The sequence below is a fragment of the Quercus lobata genome, chromosome 2 (genome assembly GCF_001633185.2).
Source record: "Quercus lobata isolate SW786 chromosome 2, ValleyOak3.0 Primary Assembly, whole genome shotgun sequence".
Classification (NCBI taxonomy): Eukaryota; Viridiplantae; Streptophyta; class Magnoliopsida; order Fagales; family Fagaceae; genus Quercus; species Quercus lobata.
Genome location: NC_044905.1, coordinates 35,878,142 through 35,899,369, shown reverse-complemented (window position 1 = coordinate 35,899,369; position 21,228 = coordinate 35,878,142). Strand labels below are relative to the sequence as shown.

Here is a 21,228-nt window from a genome sequence, read left to right as displayed (position 1 = left end):
GCGTGACGACAGGCTGTAATGGGTGGTTACATAGTAGCTTCCTCTCCCGAGGCATCTGAGGATGAGAGTGATGGCTCCGGCAGTGCTGATGATGTTGAGGATGGTGATGATGGCTCGCCGAGTGATGGTGAGATGTCTACTTGATGTACTTACCCCTTTGTCACTCGTGACAAAAAGGGGGAGTAGTTTTGAGATGAGAGTAGTCATACTCATAGGGGGAGGGGTAGTTTTGGAGATAGGGGGAGTGTTCATATGTTGAGGGATGTAGTGAGGATTTGATGTATTTTTTTCTATTTCAGATATATTACATCTTGTATATTGGTCTTGTGGCCATTTTGACATAGTGTTGTTTCTTTTCTATCTTTGCACACATGTTTCTTATATGAGTGTATGCAATCTTTTATTTCTGTTTCACACTAAGATACCGTGATGAGTTTTGTTTAAAGTGCTTTAGAAATACAGGTTGTCAAAGTCTACTTGCCATAAACTCTCTTCTTGCAAAGTTTTTCAAGAGTTTGTGTTATGATAGATTTTATTGTATTCAACAAGTGAATATGAGTTGAGTGATTTACGACTTCTCTCATATCTCATTTGTTTTTGTGGTTTTGTCACGGATTGCCAAAGGGGAAGATTGTTAGGACATATGTGATTTAATGTTAGGAACATATGTCACTATTTTATATAATTGGCTAATCCTTTGATGAAACTCACTTTACTTGTAATTGGGTAGGTCTAGGATGTGTTTAATGCTTCAAGAAACAAGGTTTCAAGTTCAAGTGTTAAAGCCATACTAGTCTATCCAAAAATCAATTCAGAAAGTGCAGGATTTTAAAGCTCGATAGCTAGCATCTATCGAGGTTTAAAAGCTGCTGAAGCCAGTGGCTCGACAATTAGCTTGATAGATGGCTATCTATCGAGGTTTATGAAATTCAGATTTTTTGTTCTGTTTTTCATCCAATCCGTGGGTATATGTTTGGGCTTTCTTTTCTCACAACCCTAAACATATATAAGGATTATTTTAAGGTCCGTAAAAGGTTAGACAAGTTGCACAAGAGCACAATTGCACAAATGTGAAGAAAAGTATAACCAGAAACCTAGCTTGCCCTAGTTCTTCATTCTTATCAAGAAGTTGTTGTGTTTTGTACACCGTAGGGTTTTGTGACCGAGCTACTTCATGATCTTTATCGAGTGATGAACAGAAGAACTTTGCAGCCAACATCCTTTTCTAGTTGGTGATCAAGTTGCGTACTGGGATCCACACAATTGGTTAATCACGTACTGGGAGCCGTGCATTGAAAAGGAGAGATTGTTACTACAGAACAAGTCCAAATGGGTATTGGGATAGGGGTTCAACTGTAGGTTGGTATAAGGTGCTGTGATTCCTTTACTTGTAACCACTTGTTTTGATAATAGTGGATTCTCGAGAATGGTGACCTTAAAATCATCCGGTGGAGTTTTTGTAGTGTAGGTTTTCCCCATTCGTAAACAAATCACCGTGTCAATTTATTTTCCATTGCATACTTAGTTTAATTGGTGATTTGTTTGTGATACCACGCACTCTGCATGTTAATTTGATTAATTAATAAACTTTTCTAATTAATCAATTAATTTGTCACAAGGGGTCAATACGTTTTTGGCCTATAAGATCCTTCAGTAGCTCCTCCATTGTCACTTCGAGCCATGATGCAATCTATCATGATGACTCAGGCTACTCAGGGACAGCTGCTTGATGAGTTATTGACTGAGGTTGCATCATTGAGAGCTAACTTCTTGGATTATAAGAGTTCTTTTCCACCTCCTCCACCCTTTGAGGACTGACATTGCCTTTGGTAATACATAACAAAAAGGGGGAGATTAGGTTTTATGTATATAGGGGGAGTACATGTATTTTGGGTTGGGGGAGTACTTTGTTTTATTTTTAGTTTTGATGTATTTATATTTCTGTTTTTAGATATTTTCTTTGTTTCACTTAAACATTGATGTGATGAGATTATGATAGTTGATGATTCTATGGTTATTCATTTTGATGTGTCACTATCTAATTGTTTGTTTTTGTGATTTCAAAGTTTAAATTCTGTTTAGAATGTTGTTTAGAATGTTTTATTGTATTTTCCACACATGTGTTTATGAGTTGTTTTTAGTGTTTTAGGAATTTATAGGTTAAATCTTTCAACAACTATTGTCTATACTAGCAACTAATAGTTAGTAGTCGTGTAAGATATGTATTTGGACAATAACTTGTATTTGAGCTGGTTTTTGTTTAAGCATTACATATTGTGTGTGTGTTTTGTCATGGATTTCCAAACGGGGAGATTGTTTGGTTCTAAATATTTTAATTAAATGTTTAGAATCATGATTTTATTGTATTGGCAAACTGAGAGCAAAACATGTTTAGTCTAAGTGTTTAGGCAATGCTTAAATAAGTGTGTTTCAAGATTGGAAGTCCAGCTAATTGTAGAAAAGAGAAATCAAGTTCTACCTTCCTTGACCGATTGAGAATTAGACCTAACTGATTGAAAATCGCAAACACAGTTTTCTGCAGAAGTTTATTTCAGTCCAATCTCTACTAAAACGTTTAGGGTTTCACTTAAACTTCTCCACATATAAAAGGGAAGCCCTAGCCACGTTTTGAAGACTTTTTTGGAAGACTTGTGTGTTACTCATTGTGAGATCTAAGAGGTTCTGTACCTTCTAACTCCATAAGATTCTACAAGAGCTTAAATTACAATCAAGAATTGGTAGAACTAGTTGCTGCATCAAGATCAACAAGAAAAAGTGATTTGAACCTTTGAGTGGAGTCTCAAAGTCACAAGCAAGGGTGTGCTTGTGTTGTTGTAAATCCAAGAAGAGAAAGAGTCCATGGATTTGGAGCTCTTGCACGTGGTCGTGTTAGTAAGTTATTATATGAGGTAGCATTAGATTTAGGGTTAAATCTTTTGTAAAAATTTCAATTCTCTTATAATGGATTTGGTTTATCTTGAGGATAGTTAGGTTAAATCCTCCTCAGGTTTTTACCTTGAAACAGCTTAGTTTCATTAGTTTTCCTAGGTAATCATATCATGGTATTATTTACTTTTCTGCATCTTTACATGATATGATTCATTTATGTTTAACTTAAATCTGAAAATTAATATAAGTAATCACTTGATTAATAAATTAGGTTAAAAAATCTGTTAAAGAGGTCTAAACAAACTTTCAAACCTAACGGTCTGCTTCTGGTGCTCCTAGTAACCATTTTTGAACAATAACCAACCTTCAACTGAGCTTGCCTGCAAGAATGTTTGGCAATTATATGATACCTTGTGAGAGTTTAGTAAGCGATTGAGTGATTTGATTTCTAGTTTTTGCTTTTCCTAGGAGCATAATATTTCAAGAATAAAAACGTGGGTGATTTGAATGCCACATACGCTTATGAGATCATGAGTGAGTGATCAGATGGTATTGACTTTTGACAGTTGAAACTAGATATTAATCTTGTTTATTCGTGGAATGTTAGGTTGAATCACGTGCCTTGGTATATATTGACATAGAATCACGTTTTACATTTGACTTTTAATTTTAAAATAGTTTGACTTGTTTTATATATGTATATATAAACTCTCAAAGCACTACGTGAATATCACAGAAGATACTGGTTTTCGATTCTCAAAAGAGAAAAGAAAAAAGAAACTAGTTTCGTGCTGAAGAGGGTGAGCGATGAATCCAAGAAAGAAAGAATCGCTGTTTCTGGGCTCTCTGTTTCTTGCTGTACAGTGTCTTTGCATGGTCAAGGGCGATGTTCATTTTTATGACTTTGTTGTAAGTACGAGCTATCGTGTGGTTTCCTTCTGTAGTTTTATCTTGAAAATCACAGTTACAGATGAACTACCTCTGCTAGCATTAGTTTTCCCTTGCGCTTTCTTTTCGTCCAGTAATGGCATGGATTTTAGTTGTGGCAGAACGTTTGTTTCTTTGTTTGTTTGTTTATTTGTTTTTTTCACTATCATGAGATATAGTTGCCATAGTGGCGGTTGTGGCTGGTGGAGTTGTGGTGGAGGTGGTTGTAGCTGGTTGCTAAAGTTTTTGTGGGGAATTTTTACTATTATTTTAATCAAAGTGTTGCTAAAATAAAACTATTAATGTTAGATAAATGATAAAGTGAGATGTTAAAATAAATAAACTAGTTTTTTCAGTTGTTAAAAGCTAAAAAATATAACTCTATCAATGTGGATGCTCTAAAGGTGATTTTCTAATAATGTGGGTTTGAAAACACAAACATAAACTTGCCATCAGAGTTGGAGAGTACAAGCTTGATGTTTTATTCCGTTACATCAATTTATAAGCATATGCTTCTTCTTCTTCTACTTTTACAGCTTACAGAGGAAAACTTCACAAGGTTGTGTAGCACTGAGACCATGTTAGCCGTAAATGGCAGTATTCCTGGGCCAGTAATACGTGTTCACAAAGGGGATACGATGTATGTCAATGTTCATAACAAAGGATATTATGGGGTGACCATTCACTGGTAATCTCTCCCTCTTTCCCAAAATAAACACGCACGCATCCATATTCAGTAAAATTATCTTTCATTTAATGTGGTTATCATCTCTTTGGGTCGAGGCACTGAATGACTCAGACTTAAGGCATATTTGCACTTGGTATTTAGTTTGAGTAGTCTATTATACACTCTTAACATTCATATTCTCACAAGTACGATGTTCTCCATACTACGGATTTTATTATATAAATTGATGTTGATATCTATATTGAAAATTATAACTATTTGATGTGGCAAAGTCCACCAATCCATTCATTATCAAGCCAAATTATTAGGCTTATACAGTAAATATTTATAGCAACTTTATCATTTCCCATCTCATAAATATGAGTCTTGAGGATTTGTAAACCTAGGAATGCAACCATGCCCATATATATATATATATATATATATATATATATATTTTATAACATTTTCTAAGAATAAAATATTTTCATATTAAACCGGTTAAATTACCATTTTATTTATAACATAAGCACTGCCTAACAAGATTGACAACCTTAAATGATATCATGATTCTTATAGGCATGGTGTAAAGCAACCAAGAAATCCATGGTCAGATGGCACAAACTACATCACGCAATGTCCTATTGAACCAGGATCAAACTTCACCTATGAGGTCATTTTTTCCACCGAAGAGGGAACACTTTGGTGGCATGCTCACAGTGATTGGACACGAGTTGGTGTTCATGGTGCTATTGTTATCTTGCCTGCTATTGGAACCACTTATCCATTTCCCAAACCAGATGACGAAGAGATCATTATACTTGGTATGTTAATATTTTTGTCCATTCCTCAAATTTTAGCTAAACTAACCCAATATACTCTACTATCAATATGGAGAAGGGGGGACTCGAAGGTGCTAGTGGTGGTGAGTGAGGGAATGGTGGTAATATTGGCTTGTCTTAGGCCTCTTGTGGCGACCCCTTCAACATCAAAACAAGGTGAGATCTGTAATCATCCTTTAGCGGAGGTTGCCAGATTTCTCACCAATGATGAGTGGAGGTGAAGGGTGGCACCATTGGTGGTGCTGTCGCTAGTCTGGCTTAGGCAAGTATGAGAGAGGAAGAGAAAAGTGTGAGAGAGGAACGAAAAAAGGTGAGTGTGAGAGTGAGAGTCAGTCGAGTGTGATGGAGTGAGATTTTTGTAAAATGTTTTTGTAAAGTGGTGTGGAGTCACTACTTATTTTTTATACAAAAAAAAAAGAAAAAAATTAAATACAAATTTACACAACTGAATTGTTCCATTCTCATTGATTAAAAAGTACAAATTTGATAAATTGAATATTACATGGCTTTGGGTCCTAGTTACAATCTACCAAAGATACATGACGTTTTGTCCTAGTTACAATCTACCCCAAAAAAATAAATAAATAAAGATAAAGCCTAGGTCTACCTATCCAAAGACATTAAATTTGGAGACTAAGTTACGGAATGGAAAGGTGTTAGGCACCCATTTCGCCCAAACAGAGTCTAGTCTTCTAGACTTTCACGACCGATGTACCCCTTTTATGTATGACATGAATGATATGTTGCACACATGAAAAACTAAATCACATAAGTCTATTTATGAATGCATCCTCTTCTTTGTTAAAAAAAGAATTAGATCTGTGTTGTGATAAAAAATTTAGTTTGGTTTAGAAAAATCAAATCTATTTTTGGCATAGAAAAGTCAGATCTATTTTTAAGAACTAGAAAAATTGGTTTTTGGTTTGTATTAAAAAAATCAAATCTATTTTGTAACAAAAATTTTTGTGACTGGAGACAGAATTTGCCCTAATTCATCGTTCTTGAAGAAGTTGCTGTGTTTGTGTACCGTAGGATTTTGTGACCAAGCATCTTCTTGTTCTTCATCGTTGAGATGAACTGAAGAACTTTGCAGCCAACAACCTTCTCTAGTTGGTGATTGAAGTCACATACTAGGATCCGCACAATTTGTTAGTCACGTACTTAGGAGCCATGCATTAAAAGGAGAAATTATTACTACAGAACAAGTCCAATTGGGTATTGGGGTAAGGGTTCAACTGTAAGTTGGTATAAGGTACTGGGATTCATTTACTTGTAACCGCTTGTTGTTATAATAATGAAATTTTGGGAGTGGTGACCCATAAAATCACTCGATGGGGTTTTTACCGTGTAGGTTTTCCCCATTCGTAAACAAATCACCATGCCAATTTATTTTCCGCTGCACTTAGTTTAATTGGTGATTTGTTTATGCTACCATGCGTTTGCATGTTAATTTGATTAATTAATAAACTTAGCTAATTAATCAATTAATTCATCACAAGAGATCAATTTGTTTTTGGCCTATCAAGTGGTATCAGAGCAAACACACTCTGATTAGGGTTAATCTTTGTTGTGTTTGATCCATTGACCCCCATTTGTCATGGATAGAGGACAGTCATTAATTATACCTCCTTTATTTAATGGCACTAACTATGCATATTGAAAAGTACGTATGAGAGATTTCTTGCAGTCTCTAGATAAAAAGGTATGGCAAGCTGTAGAGATTGGCTGGACCAAGCCAAAGAAAGAGCTGACCGATTGGGATGATACCAAGATCAAGGCGGCAAACTACAACAGCAGGGCATTGAATGCTTTATTCGGTGTAGTCACCAATGAGGAGTTCAAGAAGATATCCTCCATTGAAACTGCTAAGGAGGCATGGACCATCCTCCAGACAACCTATGAGGGAACCAAGGTTGTCAAGGATTCGAAGCTGCAGAGGCTCACTACAAGCTTCGGAGAGATTAAGATGGAGGAGAATGAGTCGTTCGATGAGTTCTATGCCAAGCTCAAAGACATAGTGAACTCAGCGTTCAATCTTGGGGAAACCATTCTTGAACCCAAGATTGTGAGAAAGGTGCTCAGATCTCTGCACGAGAGATTCCATGCCAAGATCATGGCGATCAAGGAATCAAAGGATATCGACAAGATTCGTTTGACAGAGCTGGTTGGCAATCTAAAAACCTACGAGCTAGAGTTAACTAGAATTGGCAAATCAGGTAAAGGCAAGAGCATGGCACTGAAGGCCAAGAGCAGTGACACAGATGAGTCTTCAGACGACGAAGATTCTAAGATGAATTCTTACATCACTAGGCAATTCAAGAAGTTCATGAAGAATGCAAATGGGAAGGGCTTCGACAAGGACTATAGGTAATCTAGTTCTTCTTAGTTCAAAAGACAAGACAAAGGGAAGAAGGATGCTAGGAATGGCAGTCAGTACATTGTTCCCGCAGGACCTAAGTACTTTGGGGGTCAAGGCTTCAGTCACATGAAATAGGAGTGTCCTACATATCTCAAGAGCATTGGAAAGAGCAAGGCACTTGCTGCTACCTTAAGTGACACCGAGCCTGAGAATGATTCCGACAATGAGGATGATGGAATCTTGAGTTCCTTCACTGCCACTGTCAATCCTATTGAGGGGATTGTTGAAGATGTGGATGAAGAAGAGGAATTGGTGGAGTCCAAGTTTGAGAAGATGGATGATCAAGATGATATTCATACAGCCTATGAGAAAATATACAAGTTTTTTGAGAAACATGAGAAACTTTATAGGCTGACCAACAAGAAGCTCAGTGATGTGGAACTTGATCATGAAGAGCTTTTCACAAAGTTTGATGAAGCTAATCAGACTATTGGAGCATTGAAGAAGTGCCTGTCATTAAAGCTCGACAACTAGGTCAACAGCTAGCTATCCATTGAGCTTAAGAAGTTATTCTAGCCCTATGGCTCGACAGCTACTCGATAGCATCTCGACAGACAGGTATCTGTCGAGCTTTATGAAGAACAAAATTCTAGTTCTGTTTTGACTCCAATCTTGTTTTATGTGTTTGAGAATTCTTTGCTCACAACCCTAGACATATAAAGGACTATTTTAAGGGCCGTCAAAGTGTTCACAAGTTGCACAAGTGTTGAGCAAAGTTTGTTCAAGCAAATTGTGAGCGGAGATAGAATTTGCCCTAATTCATCACTCTTGAAGAAATTGCTGTGTTTGTGCACCGTAGGGTTTTGTGACCAAGCATCTTCTTAATCCTCATCGTTGAGATGAACTGAAGAACTTTACAGCCAACAACCTTTTCTAGTTGGTGATTGAAGTCGCGTACTAGGATCTGCGCAATTGGTTAGTCACGTACTTGGGAGCCGTGCATTAAAAGGAGAAATTGTCACTACAAAACAAGTCCAATTGGGTATTGGGGTAAGGGTTCAACTGTAGGTTGATATAAGGTAGTGGATTCCTTTACTTGTAACCAGTTGTTGTGATAATAGTGGAATTTCGGGAGTGGTAACCTTAAAATCACCCGGTGAGGTTTTTGCTGTGTAGGTTTTCCCTATTCGTAAACAAATCACCATGTCAATTTATTTTCCGCTGCACTTAGTTTAATTTGTGATTTGTTTGTGCTATCACGCGTTTGCATGTTAATTTGATTAATTAATAAACTTGGCTAATTAATCAAGTAATTCATCGTAAGGGGTCAATTCTTTTTTAGCCTATCATCTTTCTTTTTGAATTTCGATCGATCAAGTACCAATCGGGGTACCGATCGAGCAAGGCAGAGAGCTCCTTAAAATTTCCTTTAAATTTTCAATTGGTCAAAAATTAGCTTCAATCGATCAAAAAATGAATAAATCATATTTGATTGATCGAAAACCAATCAAGCAAACTCGAGAGCAATGATTAAAAATCAAGGAATTTTTTATTGATCGAAAAACACATTCAATCGATCGAAGTTCTATAAATTTGAATTTCTGAAAAACTGCAGAAGATTATGCAAAAACAACTCAACCCAAGTAATTTCATGAATGAAATGCATGAGAATGAGTTTAAATGTTTTTCAAAAATAGAAGTTTTCAACCCAGAACTTCAAAACAAGATTTTCAAAATCTTACACTAAAATTTTCAACCCTTGAACATATTTTGTATCAAAATCATAGAATATATAATCTTGGATGGCCAAACCATATTCACACACAATTTCATATACTAAGTTTAGCAAAGAATAACTTATGAAGTGTGTGCAACTAGTAACAACATGAGATACATGTGGGGTAATATGTAGATAGTAATCAATCACAATTTCTAAATTATTCATCACATAAATTTGAAAGTGACTATCACCTAAAGAGTTACATCATATAACTCCCACATCTCCTAGGAGTAGAAACTTCTTCTTTTGGCTATACAACTTCTATCTTAGATGGTTCAAAAGAAGGAATAAAGTTTATGGAATGGGTTTCAGACTCAGAGATGCTATCAACAAAACCTAAACCTGATTTATCTAAGGGAGACTTCTGAATACTCAACATGTGATCAAGTTTAGAACTGGCAGACCTATTTGACTGTTCTCTAGCAACAGAAAATTCTAGTTCTAGGTTCTTAATTTTTTCAACCAACTTAATATTTTCAGCCTTCACCTTATTTACCAGTTCATTAGCATCAAACAAATTCAGCAACAATTTTTTCTTTTCTTGTTCAAGAATGGCTATCTTCTTTAGCCCTACATCCACATTCATTACATCCTTTGTAGCAACCTTGCATAGCTTGTTATAAGCTTCTTGCAAGTCAACACTCTTAGAGAGTTCCCCATCAGAAGGGTTCTCTTCAACTGAATCACTTTCATTAACTACAACAGTAGTTGTGAAAGTAAATAAGTTTCCATCTTCATCACTTCCAAACTCATGATCAAAAACTTCACCATCACTAAGGGTTATAGCCATAACTTTACCCTTTATTCTCAAGAATGTTGGACATTCTGATTTCACATGACCATACCCTTGACAACCAAAACATTGTTAACCTAGAGAATTACTAGAAGATTGACCAACTTTTTATTTTTATTTTTCAGTATTTATGGTTTTAGTTGGTTCATTTGTCCTAGAGTTCTTAGGTTCAACATTGTTTTTACATCTTGCCCTTCTATTGTTATTTCAGAGAAACTTTCTAAAGTTCTTGGTAAGATAGGCAATCTCTGTAGAAGAGAGTTCATCATCAAATCCATTATCATTAACATCATCACTGACCTAAGAGCCATTGATTTGGATTTGTTAGTTTTGGGTAGGTCTAACTCATAGGATTGTAGAGATCCTACAAGTTCTGTTAGGACATATGTGTTTCACATGTTAAGAACATATGTCATGATTTTATGTAATTGACTTATCCTTTGACAAAACGCACTTTACTTGTATTTGGGTAGATTTAGGATGTGTTTAAATACTTCAAGAAACCTTGTTTCAAGATCAAGTATTGAAGCCTTCAAGTCTGTCCAAGAAAACAAGTTCATAGTGCAAAAACATTAAAGCTTGACAGCTGGCTCGACAGCTGCATCTATCGAGCTCAAGAAAGTTGTTCTACATTCGATGTGCTCGACACCTTCTCGACAGCTGCTCGACATCTTCTATCTGTTGAGGTTTAAGATTTTCAGAATTCCAATCTGATTTTCTTGGGATTCGTGAATATGTCTTTGGGCTTTCTTTTCTCTTAACCCTAGATATATAAAAGGATTATTTTAAGGGCCATCAAACAGTTCACAAGTTGCATAAGCTTTAAGCAAACTCTATTCAAGCAAATTGTGACCGGAGACGAAGTTCTTACCCTAATTCATCTCTTTCTCTTGAAGAAGTTGCTGTGTATGTGCACCGTAGGGTTTTGTGACCAAGCATCTTCTTGATCTTCATCGTGTGGATGAACTGAAGAATTTTGCAACTAACAACTTTCTTAGTTGGTGATTGAAGTCGCGTACTGGGATCTGCGCAATTGGTTAGTCACGTACTTGGGAGTCATGCATCGAAAGGGGAACTGTCACTACAGAACAAGTCCAATTGGGTATTAGGGTAAGGGTTTAACTGCAAGTTAGTAAGGTACTTGGGATTCCTTTACTTGTAATCACTTGTTGTGATAATAGTGGAGTTTGGGGAGTGGTGACTTGAAAATCATCCGGTGGGGTTTTTGTCGTTAGGTTTTCCCCATTCGTAAACAAATCACCGTGTTATTTATTTTCCGCTGCATAATTAGTTTATTGGTGATTTTTTTGTGCTACCACGCATTTGCATGATAAATTGATTAATTAATAACTTGGCTAATTAATTAATTAATCGCTATCACAAGGGGTCATTCAGTTTGTGGCCTATCAAGTTTATCAACCGGGATGGAGTCCACATCCTTACTTTCAGTAATGGCAGTTACTTTGGGTCTAAAGTCCTTAGTTAAGGATCTAAGAATCTTCCTAACTATCTTAGTTTAATCATAAATTTCATCCAAATTATATGCAGAATTTACAATATCATCTAGTTTAGCATAGAATTCATCAAAACTTTCATCCTCAGACATTCTAGTGCTTTTAAACCTAGTAGTCAACTATTGCAACTTGTTTATTTTGACTGCCTTTGTGCCTTCATGCACAGTTTGGAGAATTTTCCAAGCAGTATGAGCAACCTCAACATTTAAGATTCTCCTAAACTCCTCCATAGAAATAGCATTAAAAATAGCATTCATAGCTTTGCTATTAAAAGCGGTTGCATCTTTTTCGGCCGTTGACCACTCACTAATAAGAGTAGCTGGTTTCTCCCATCCGTATTCAACGGAGTTCCACACTCTCTCATTTATAGATTTCAAGAAGGCTTTCACCCTAACCTTCCAATAGGCATAGTTATTTCCATCAAAGTGTAGAGGGATCACAAGAGAGTTACCGTGTTCCATGACAATATGGGTCAAGGATCAACTCTTAGATCAAGAGATCTAACTCAAGAGGTAACCTGCTTTGATACCACTTGCTAGGTTTTTAGACCCCTTGCCACAATATGTTTGACCTAATATTAAACTAAATTGATTAACAAGATTGTTATTCAAGATTAGGTTAAACACAAATAAACATAAAGCGGAAAATATAAAGAACACGAAGAACTAATGACCCATGAAAACCAAATCAGTAAAAAACCTGGGAAGGATTTGACCTAGCTATCCTCAAGGTAAAAACAGATCCACCATAAAAGAATTGAAGTTTTACAAAATGACTTAGACTACTAACACCCTAATGCTACCTCAAGTATAAAACTTACTATCACGACCACGTGCTATCTCCAAATCCACGAACTATTTCTTTCTTGAATTTGCTACAGCACAAGTTCTCCTACTTATGACTTTGAGACACCTCTCAAAGGTTTTGTTGTTCTTTGAAGGTTCTTTATGTAGCAATTGAACCGCCACCAAATCTTGATTACAAATCTTGCTATTGGTAGAGCTTTCCGTGCGTTCTAAGGTAAACACCTCTTAAATCTCACACAAGAGCAAACACACAACTATTCAGAGACTTCTAAAACATGGTTAGGGTTTTTCCTTTTATATTAGAAGTAAAACACTTAACCCTACACGTTTATTGGGCTTGGCCTACATTTGAAACTTTTCTGCAGAATTCTGGAACTGCGTGTTTCGATCGATCAAGCGTTGCAGTTTTACACAGTAAATTCTTGCAAAACACTCGATTCAAACTTACGCTTAAAACAAACTTTAAGCAAGCCTAAATCTAGACTCATTGTTTTGATCATGGTTTGTCAACATATACAAAATGAAGTTCTAATACAATTAGTTCTTAATGTCTTAGAACCTAACATATACCTATATATACAACATTTTGTGGGTTGGTGGTGGTGGTGGGGATTGTTTTTTTTTTTTTTTGTGTGGTTCATGGTGCATTTGTGTTGGTTCTTGGAGAGAGAGAGAGAGAGAGAGAGAGAGAGAGTAAATAGAGAATAAAGAAATATTAAAAAATATATATTTAAATGAAGTGTTGAAAAAATAAAAATTTGGATATTGAATGTATTGTAAAGTGGTATGGTATAATAGTAAATTAACATTTTAGACGATAAAATAGACATTTTTATGCAAACGTAAATGCCTAGGGGATCAAAAAAAAGATGAGATAGTTTTTTTTTCCCCTTTCTAGTCTCAACACGTTGTCCTAATTAATGCGAGATGGTGAACTATTACTGTGGCTGTTGGGGTTTATACACACAGAATGATGTATGGGAGAAGACAAAACTTAGAACTAAACTCTTGTGTGCCACAACTCTGAGAAACAGTACCAACAAGCTAATTTTGCTCCAAAACATATGGAAAGAAGTTGCTCCACATATATAACATATTGATATTATGTTTCCTAATTCTCACTGATCGGTGGTCAATATACTATAGTAGGCTCCAAGCTGTGAATTGAGTATGGATTTTAGAAAAAGCAATGTTACATGTATAACAATTTTTACAATAAATTTTATAATTGTCAAGTTGTTATTAATTTTTAACTCTCACATTATTGGTTATGTGAAAAAAAAAATTTCCAAAAAATTATCACCCAAGATTAATGACTTTTAGAAACCAACAATAACAATAAATCTACTTAAAATTCAAATGAGATAAATATTTTGTTTCCAAAATACCAAAATAGGTAAATTGCTAGAAAAAGACAGTTCAGTTATAAATATTATTCATATTTTAAAACACAATAAAAAAATAAAAAAATTCACCTTCTCATAGTCCAGAAAAAGTAAAAGAATTTTTTTATTGTGATAATATGATTAAAAAAAAATTATACTACAAAAAAAGACTTAAAGTTATGAGCCGCCCAATCTTCTTTGTAATAAAAAAAAAAAAAAAAAAAAGTGAACAAATAAATAAATTTCAAATTTTGGAAAATAAATTAATTCCTAAATGTTATTTTGATTTTTGGCATACGTGGTGTAATAATTAAACCTATATATGAATCTTTTATTTATTTACTAAAATACAATTACTTTTATCGTTCAAAATCATTGTCTCAATATATAACTGCTATACTTACTAGGTAAATCAATAATAAAATGTAAAGCATATTTATGATTCAATTTTATTGAGCATGCAGGTTCGTTGTACAGTGGAAATTTAAAATCTTCGTTGGATGAGGATCTACACTCTGGTATTGACTTGCCACATTCTGTCGCTTACACTATAAATGGCGAACCAGGAGATTTGTGCCCATGCTCTAAAGGTATTATTGTAGATTTTGAATTTTGGACTTCAGGCATACCGCATATCATGTTGGATCTTTCTGTTAAAATAAGATATATTTTGCCATTTCACCCATTGGAATCCTAAATAGAGTGTAGGTTCCATATTAGTTTATACTAGTCTCGTCACATGCGTTGCTTACATGTTTTACTCATGATAGTTTTATTTTATTTTTTATTGTAAGAAGAAATTGTATTAGTACTTGATTATTAATGTGAAAGAGAAATGTGGAGGTGGGAAGAAAATAGTTTAGTGATAAAAAAAAAATGGTACATTTGTGGAAAATTAAGCAATTTTATTAAAAAAAAAAATTCAAAAAAGAAGAAATTGTATTAGTATTTGACAACTAACGTGAGAGGGAAATGTAGATGTGAGAGAAAAAATTATTATTTTTTTTTAATTTACCTAAAAATTAGGAGTTTTTAAATTACTAATTTTACATGTCTAATCATATGATTTAAGCCTTAGAAATGGATGAATTTGAGAGTATTTTGGACATCTAAATTAAGAATTCTAAACAGGAGAAGCCCTTTAAATATTAGTATAGATATAACAATAATTTGAGTTTTTTTTTTTTTTTGAGAATCAACAATTTGAGTTAATGTGGATATAATAATATTTTGTAATAAAAAATTATAAGCATTATTATTTATTTATATTAAAAAAAACTAACATTGAGCTATAATCTTAATGTTGTAGAAACAACATACCGTTGGATGGTTGAATACGGCAAGACCTATCTTGTTCGACTTGTCAACGCTGCTGTGTCTGTCGATCTATTCTTCGCAGTTGCTCAACACAACCTCACAGTTGTTGGAACAGATGCACATTATACCAAACCCATAAACACTAGTTACATCATGATAAGCCCAGGACAAACAATGGATATCCTACTCACAACAAATCAGAGTCTTGGCCATTATTATATTGCTGCTCGACAATTTTGGAGCCAAGATGCCCCGGCTACATTATTTGACCCAGTCAATGCCACCATGATCCTCCAATATAAAGGCAATTATACTATCCCATCGTCCCCTACCTTTCCAAGTAATCTTCCCTTTTACAAAGACTTGCGATCTGCCATAACATTCACAAATCTTTTTAAGAGCTTAGCAAACAAAGATTATCCTGTAAATGTCCCCCTAAACATAACTACCAGAATGTTTATAACACTTTCCATGGGCGGCATTATTTTTCATAACCTTACATCAACACTTGAAGCAAAGGCTACAAGCGCCAATAACATAAGTTGGTCCAACCCAACTACAGATGTATTGCTTGCTTACTACAGGTTTTTCCGTCTTTCTCTCATTTAATTATTTAAAATATACATTGCTTTTCTTGGGGAATAAGGTTGTCAGTTTTAATGTCTTTCCCATGCTCCTTTATGATTTCATGTCTTGCCCTGTGGGTTTTACTCAAAGACCATGTAGAAAAAAATAGATAGTAATACATGGTTATCTTACATTTGTAGAACCGAATATGAGTGAAGTGTGAAAGAAGGCTTGGACTTTCTCTTACAATAATAACAAGATCATATCCATTTCAAATTCGGTCCATTTTTTCTTGTATGCCTAAGATTGATTGGATATTGGTTGAATCTGCCTTGTGGGGTGTGCATTGAGTTTTGCATCAGGTATATGCTGAGGTAATGGTTTTCTTAAACTAAAAGAAGCCTCAATTGTGAACTAATTATTTTAGGGTATAGCATTGATATGGTTAGCACTTTTACTAGCATAGCGTAGATATGGTTATCATTTTTGCTTGAATAGCATTGATGTACCAATAGAACCATGAAATCGAGAGGATTCTTTTCGGTGATGTTATGATATAGCTTATAGATTCTTTTTATAAAAAAGAAATTAAAAATACACTATTTTGGAAATAGACTTACAAAAGATTGTATTCATTAATAACTAGTTATCAACATTCTAACATGAGTATCGTACTATCATAGATGCCTATATGTTTGGAAAATGGATTAAATTAAGACTTCCGTGCAGGAACATTAGTGGGGTTTACACTACAGATTTCCCAGACCAGCCCCCATCTTATTTTAACTTCACAGGAGACGATTTTCCATATACCTTAACAGAACTTGGGACCAAAGTGAAGGTGTTGAATTATAATGAAGCAGTTGAGATGGTTTTTCAAAGTACCAATTTGGTGGAAGGCGCAGGGCTTCATCCAATGCATTTGCATGGGCATAGCTTCTATGTGGTTGGATCAGGTCCTGGGATCTATGACAATGTAACCGACCCAAAAAGTTTTAATCTGGTTGATCCGGTTGAAGTGAATACCTTCGGAGTTCCTAAGGAAGGATGGCTTGCCATTAGATTTGTGGCAAACAATCCAGGTATGCAATGTCTCTATAACGTAAATATTAATTAGTTTTAGTTATTCTAAAAGGAAATGCATATGGGCTTAAAATATATACTTTGGTTCAAGATCTTGCAACCAACAACCTGACTAGAAAATAATAATAATTTTAAGGGAGAAGTTGGGATCAATTGATTCATACCTTTTGTGAAGCATACTCCATACATAGCAATTGCATGCATGTAAGAACAGTTAGGTCAACCCGTTTATGAAACTGATTGGACACGTTATAAGTGTAACTATAATCATGTGGCTCTAGTTGGTTGGCATATATATTTTGGATGCTAACATCAATCATATTTGGCAGGTGTGTGGTTTTGGCATTGTCATTTGGATAGACATATGACGTGGGGTATGTCTTCTGTTTTTATTGTAAAGAATGGGGACACGACTGAGACAAGTATTCGCAAGCCCCCTCCTCAAATGCCTCTATGCGATGCTTCATTTAGATTGCGGCTCGAAAACATTGATGGATTGGATCAAGGAAAAGAAAATTAACCAATTTTTAGTTAAATGCATTCATCTAAATGCATTTCATCTACTTATGTACTCTTTGTTTATTATTTAGACTCCTGTAAACTTCTATTGGGATTAGTACCCTAAAATCCTATTATATGCCATGTATGATATTATGTATGATATTATGTTGTGGTTAATAAAGTTGTTTTATTATTATCTAAAATAATGGTAACATGAATATTTGGATATTATCATATAGTCCATGAGATGTGTACGTTTTTAGACCCCTTAAAATACAACCAGATTAACCTAAGTAATTAGCCAAGTGATTACTTAGTCAAATTATCAAGTCTAGGTTAACACACATATATCATATTATTGTAAAGTGCAGAAAATAAAGAACACAACAATATGATAACCCAGGAAAACCAAATCGGTAAAAAACCTGGGGAGGATTTAACCTAACTATGCTCAAGGTAAAACTGAATCTACTATGAAAGAATTGAAGTTTACACAATAGCGACTTAGACCACTAACATCCTATTGCTACCTTGAGTAGAAAACTTACTACCACGACCATGTGACAACTCCGAGTCCATGGACTACTTCTTTCTTAGATTCCCAGAAAGTACAAGCACCCCCGCTTGTGTATCTTTAAGCTCTTAATGCAGCAACTGAATCGATCACTAAGTTCTTGACATAGCCTTGAAACTTGGAAACCCTAAGTATGTGTGAAGGCAACCACCTCTTACTCTCACAAAAGATTCACACACATAGCATATGGAGCATCTCCAAAACATGGCTAGGGTTTTCCCTTTTATACTTAAGACAAAACTTAAAACCCTACACGTCAAACGGGATTGGGCTAAGTTGGAAATTTTTGCAGAAAAACAATTTGCACGACTTTCGATCGATCGAGTTTAATTCTCGATCAATCGAACCAAACAGAATTGCACAATAAATTCTACAGTAACTTGATTCCAACTTTACATAAAAAGCAAATACTTTGAGCAAGTCTAAACAAGACTAAAACGTTTTGATCATGGTCTGCCAACATTACAAATTGAAATTCTAATACATTTAAATAACAAAACAACCTAAAATGAAATGTATGAATGTTATGCAATACAAATCCTAGAAACAAAAAAAAAATAACAAAAAGCAATGGTCACAAAGAGTAGAGCAATGAAGCACAAGGACCATGTCAGAAAGACTCACTTAGATTAAGCCTTTTTTATCCAAAAATTTTTAGATGCACCCGAGCATTGGAGTTCTTATTCACATTAGAATGATTTCCAACTCCAAGATTGGAATAAAGGTTAAGAGCATTTGCCAATTCACCAATAAGTACCATAGGATCTTGTGCTTGAGGCACAAGTACTTTTGGATTATTTGCTCACTTCTCAACTTGCAGCTTGAAACAGTTTGAACGAATGTGCCCAGACTTTCCACAAAAATGACAAACCCATGCAGGCTTATCATGCAACTTGCCCTTAGGATGGATAGGAGCCTTAGGTTTAGACTCTTGAAGATCAACCATAATCTTCCTAAGAGGTGCAAAGTTTGTGGAATAGGGTACAGGCACAGAGATGCTTTCTACAAAACCTAAGCCAGTTTTGTTAGAGGGAGACTTTTGAATACTTAGCATGTGATCAAGTTTGGAGCTTGCAGACATATCAGTTTGTTCTCTAGCAATAGATAATTCAAGTTCTAATTTCTTAAATTTATCAAGCAAAAGCATGTTCTCAGTCTTCACATTATTCAACAATTCATTAGCATCAAACAGTTTCACAAGCAAATTTTTATTTTCAAGTTCAAGAGATGCAATTTTCTTTAAGCCTAAATCAACACTCATAGCATCCTTTGCAGCAACTTTGCAAAGTTTATTGTAGGCTTCTGTAAATCTGCATCTTCAGAAAGTTCCCCATCAGAAGGGTTCTCCTCAACAACAACACTTTCATTAACTACAGCAGTAGTAGTGAAAGTAATGAAATTTCCATCCTCATCACTACCAGACTCATTGTCAGAAACTTCATCATCACTAAGGGTTATAGCCATAGTCTTACCCTTAGACCTCAAGGATGTTGGACATTCAAATTTTACATGACTATACCCTTGATATCCAAAACATTGTTGACCCATAGTATTATTAGAAGGTTGACCTACTTTTTCTTTAGGTTTTTCAGTATTATTAACCTTAATGGGATCATTCCTCCTAAAATTTCTAGGTTCAGCAGTGTTCTTACCTCTTGCCTTTCTGTTGTTGTTCCTAAGAAAATTTCTAAAGTTCTGGGCAAGGTAAGTAATCTCTGTAGTAGAGAGCTTATCATCAAATCCACTAACGTCAACATCATCAACAAACTTAAGAGCCATTGGTTTGGATTTGCTAGTCTTAGGTAGGTCTAACTTATAGGACTGAAGAGATCCTACAAATTCATCAACAGGGATGGAGTCCACATCCTTGCTTTTAGTGATGACTGTCACTTTGGGTCTAAAATTCTCAGTCAAAGATCTAAGAATCTTCCTAATAATTTTAGGTTGATCATAGATTTCACCCAAATTTTATGCAAAATTAACAATATCATTAAGCTTAGCATAGAGTTCATCAAAACATTCATCATCAAACATCCTAATGCTTTCAAATCTAGTTGTTAATTGCTGCAAATTATTAATTTTAATAGCCTTTATGCCTTCATGCATAGTCTGAAGGATATTCCAAGCAGTATGAGCAACCTTAACATTAGAGATTCTCTTAAATTCCTCCATAGAAATAGCATTAAAGATAGCATTCATAGCTTTGCTATTGAACGCGGCTGCTTATTTTTGAGAAGATTGCCACTCACTAATAGGAGTAGTGGGCTTCTACCATCCGTATTCAACGAAGTTCCAGACTCTCCAATCAATTGATTTCAGGAATGCTTTCATTCTTACTTTCCAATAAGTATAATTATTCCCATCAAAGTGAGGTGGGATAACAAGAGAGTGTCTGTGTTCCATGACAACAGGGGTCAAGGATCAACTCTTAGATCAAAAGATCTACAACAAGAGAGTTACCCGCTCTGATACCTCTTGTACGTTTTTAGACCCCTTTAAACACAACCATATTAACCTAGGTAATTAGCCAAGAAATTACTTAGTCAAATTATCAAGTCTAGGTTAACACACATGTATCATATTATTGTAAAGTGCGGAAAATAAAGAATACAATAATATGCACCAAATCGGTAAAAAACCTGAGAAGGATTTAACCTAATTATCCTCAAGGTAAAATTGAACTCACTATGAAAGAATTGAAATTTACACAATAGCGACTTAGACCACTAACTTCTTGTTGCTACCTCGAGTAGAAAACTTACTACCACGACCACATGACAGCTCCAAGTCCATGGACTAGTTCTTTCTTGGATTCCCAGCAAGTACAAGCATCCTTGCTTATGTATCTTTAAGCTCTTAATGCAGCAACTAAATCAATCACCAAGTTCTTGACAGAATCTTGAAACTTGGAAACCCTAAATGTGAAGGCAACCACCTCTTGATCTCACAAAAGATTCACACACACAGCATATGGAGCATCTCCAAAAAGTGGCTAGGGTTTTCCCTTTTATAATTAAGACAAAACATAAAACCCTACATGTCAAATGGGCTTGGGCTGAGTTGGAAATTTCTGCAGAAAAACAATCTGCACGACTTTCGATTAATCGAGTCTAATTCTTGATCGATCGAGCCAGATAGAATTGCATAATAAATTTTACAGTAACTTGATTCCAACTTTACATAAAAAGCAAATACTTTGCGCAACTCTAAACAAGACTAAAACG

General features: G+C 35.1%; 1 protein-coding gene across 2 annotated transcripts; it reads left to right on the top strand.

The window, feature by feature from the left end:
• The first annotated feature begins 3,588 nt into the window (after nucleotides 1-3,588).
• LOC115975459 (laccase-14-like) lies at nucleotides 3,589-17,629 on the top strand. Of its 2 annotated transcripts, none has more exons than XM_031096243.1 (7): nucleotides 3,589-3,798; nucleotides 4,353-4,504; nucleotides 5,063-5,481; nucleotides 14,427-14,552; nucleotides 15,272-15,863; nucleotides 16,576-16,928; nucleotides 17,259-17,626. In XM_031096243.1, exons 1-7 carry the CDS (start codon nucleotides 3,697-3,699, stop codon nucleotides 17,447-17,449), a joined length of 1,935 nt encoding a protein of 644 aa, XP_030952103.1. In that variant the 5' UTR covers nucleotides 3,589-3,696; the 3' UTR covers nucleotides 17,450-17,626. The 2 variants fall into 2 exon arrangements, with proteins under 2 accessions (XP_030952103.1, XP_030952104.1); XM_031096244.1 differs by having other exon boundaries at nucleotides 3,620-3,798; nucleotides 5,063-5,307; nucleotides 17,259-17,629.
• Nucleotides 17,630-21,228: the final 3,599 nt, after the last annotated feature.

What these genes read in the sequence shown, in the direction of transcription:
- LOC115975459 (XM_031096243.1), top strand. Translation starts at nt 3,697, where the DNA reads ATGAATCCAAGAAAGAAAGAATCGCTGTTTCTGGGCTCTCTGTTTCTT. An exon ending in CCCTTCAACATCAAAACAAG is followed by an intron (nt 5,482 to 14,426) that starts GTGAGATCTGTA and finishes TTGAGCATGCAG; the next exon opens with GTTCGTTGTACAGTGGAAAT. An exon ending in GTATTGCTTGCTTACTACAG is followed by an intron (nt 15,864 to 16,575) that starts GTTTTTCCGTCT and finishes ACTTCCGTGCAG; the next exon opens with GAACATTAGTGGGGTTTACA.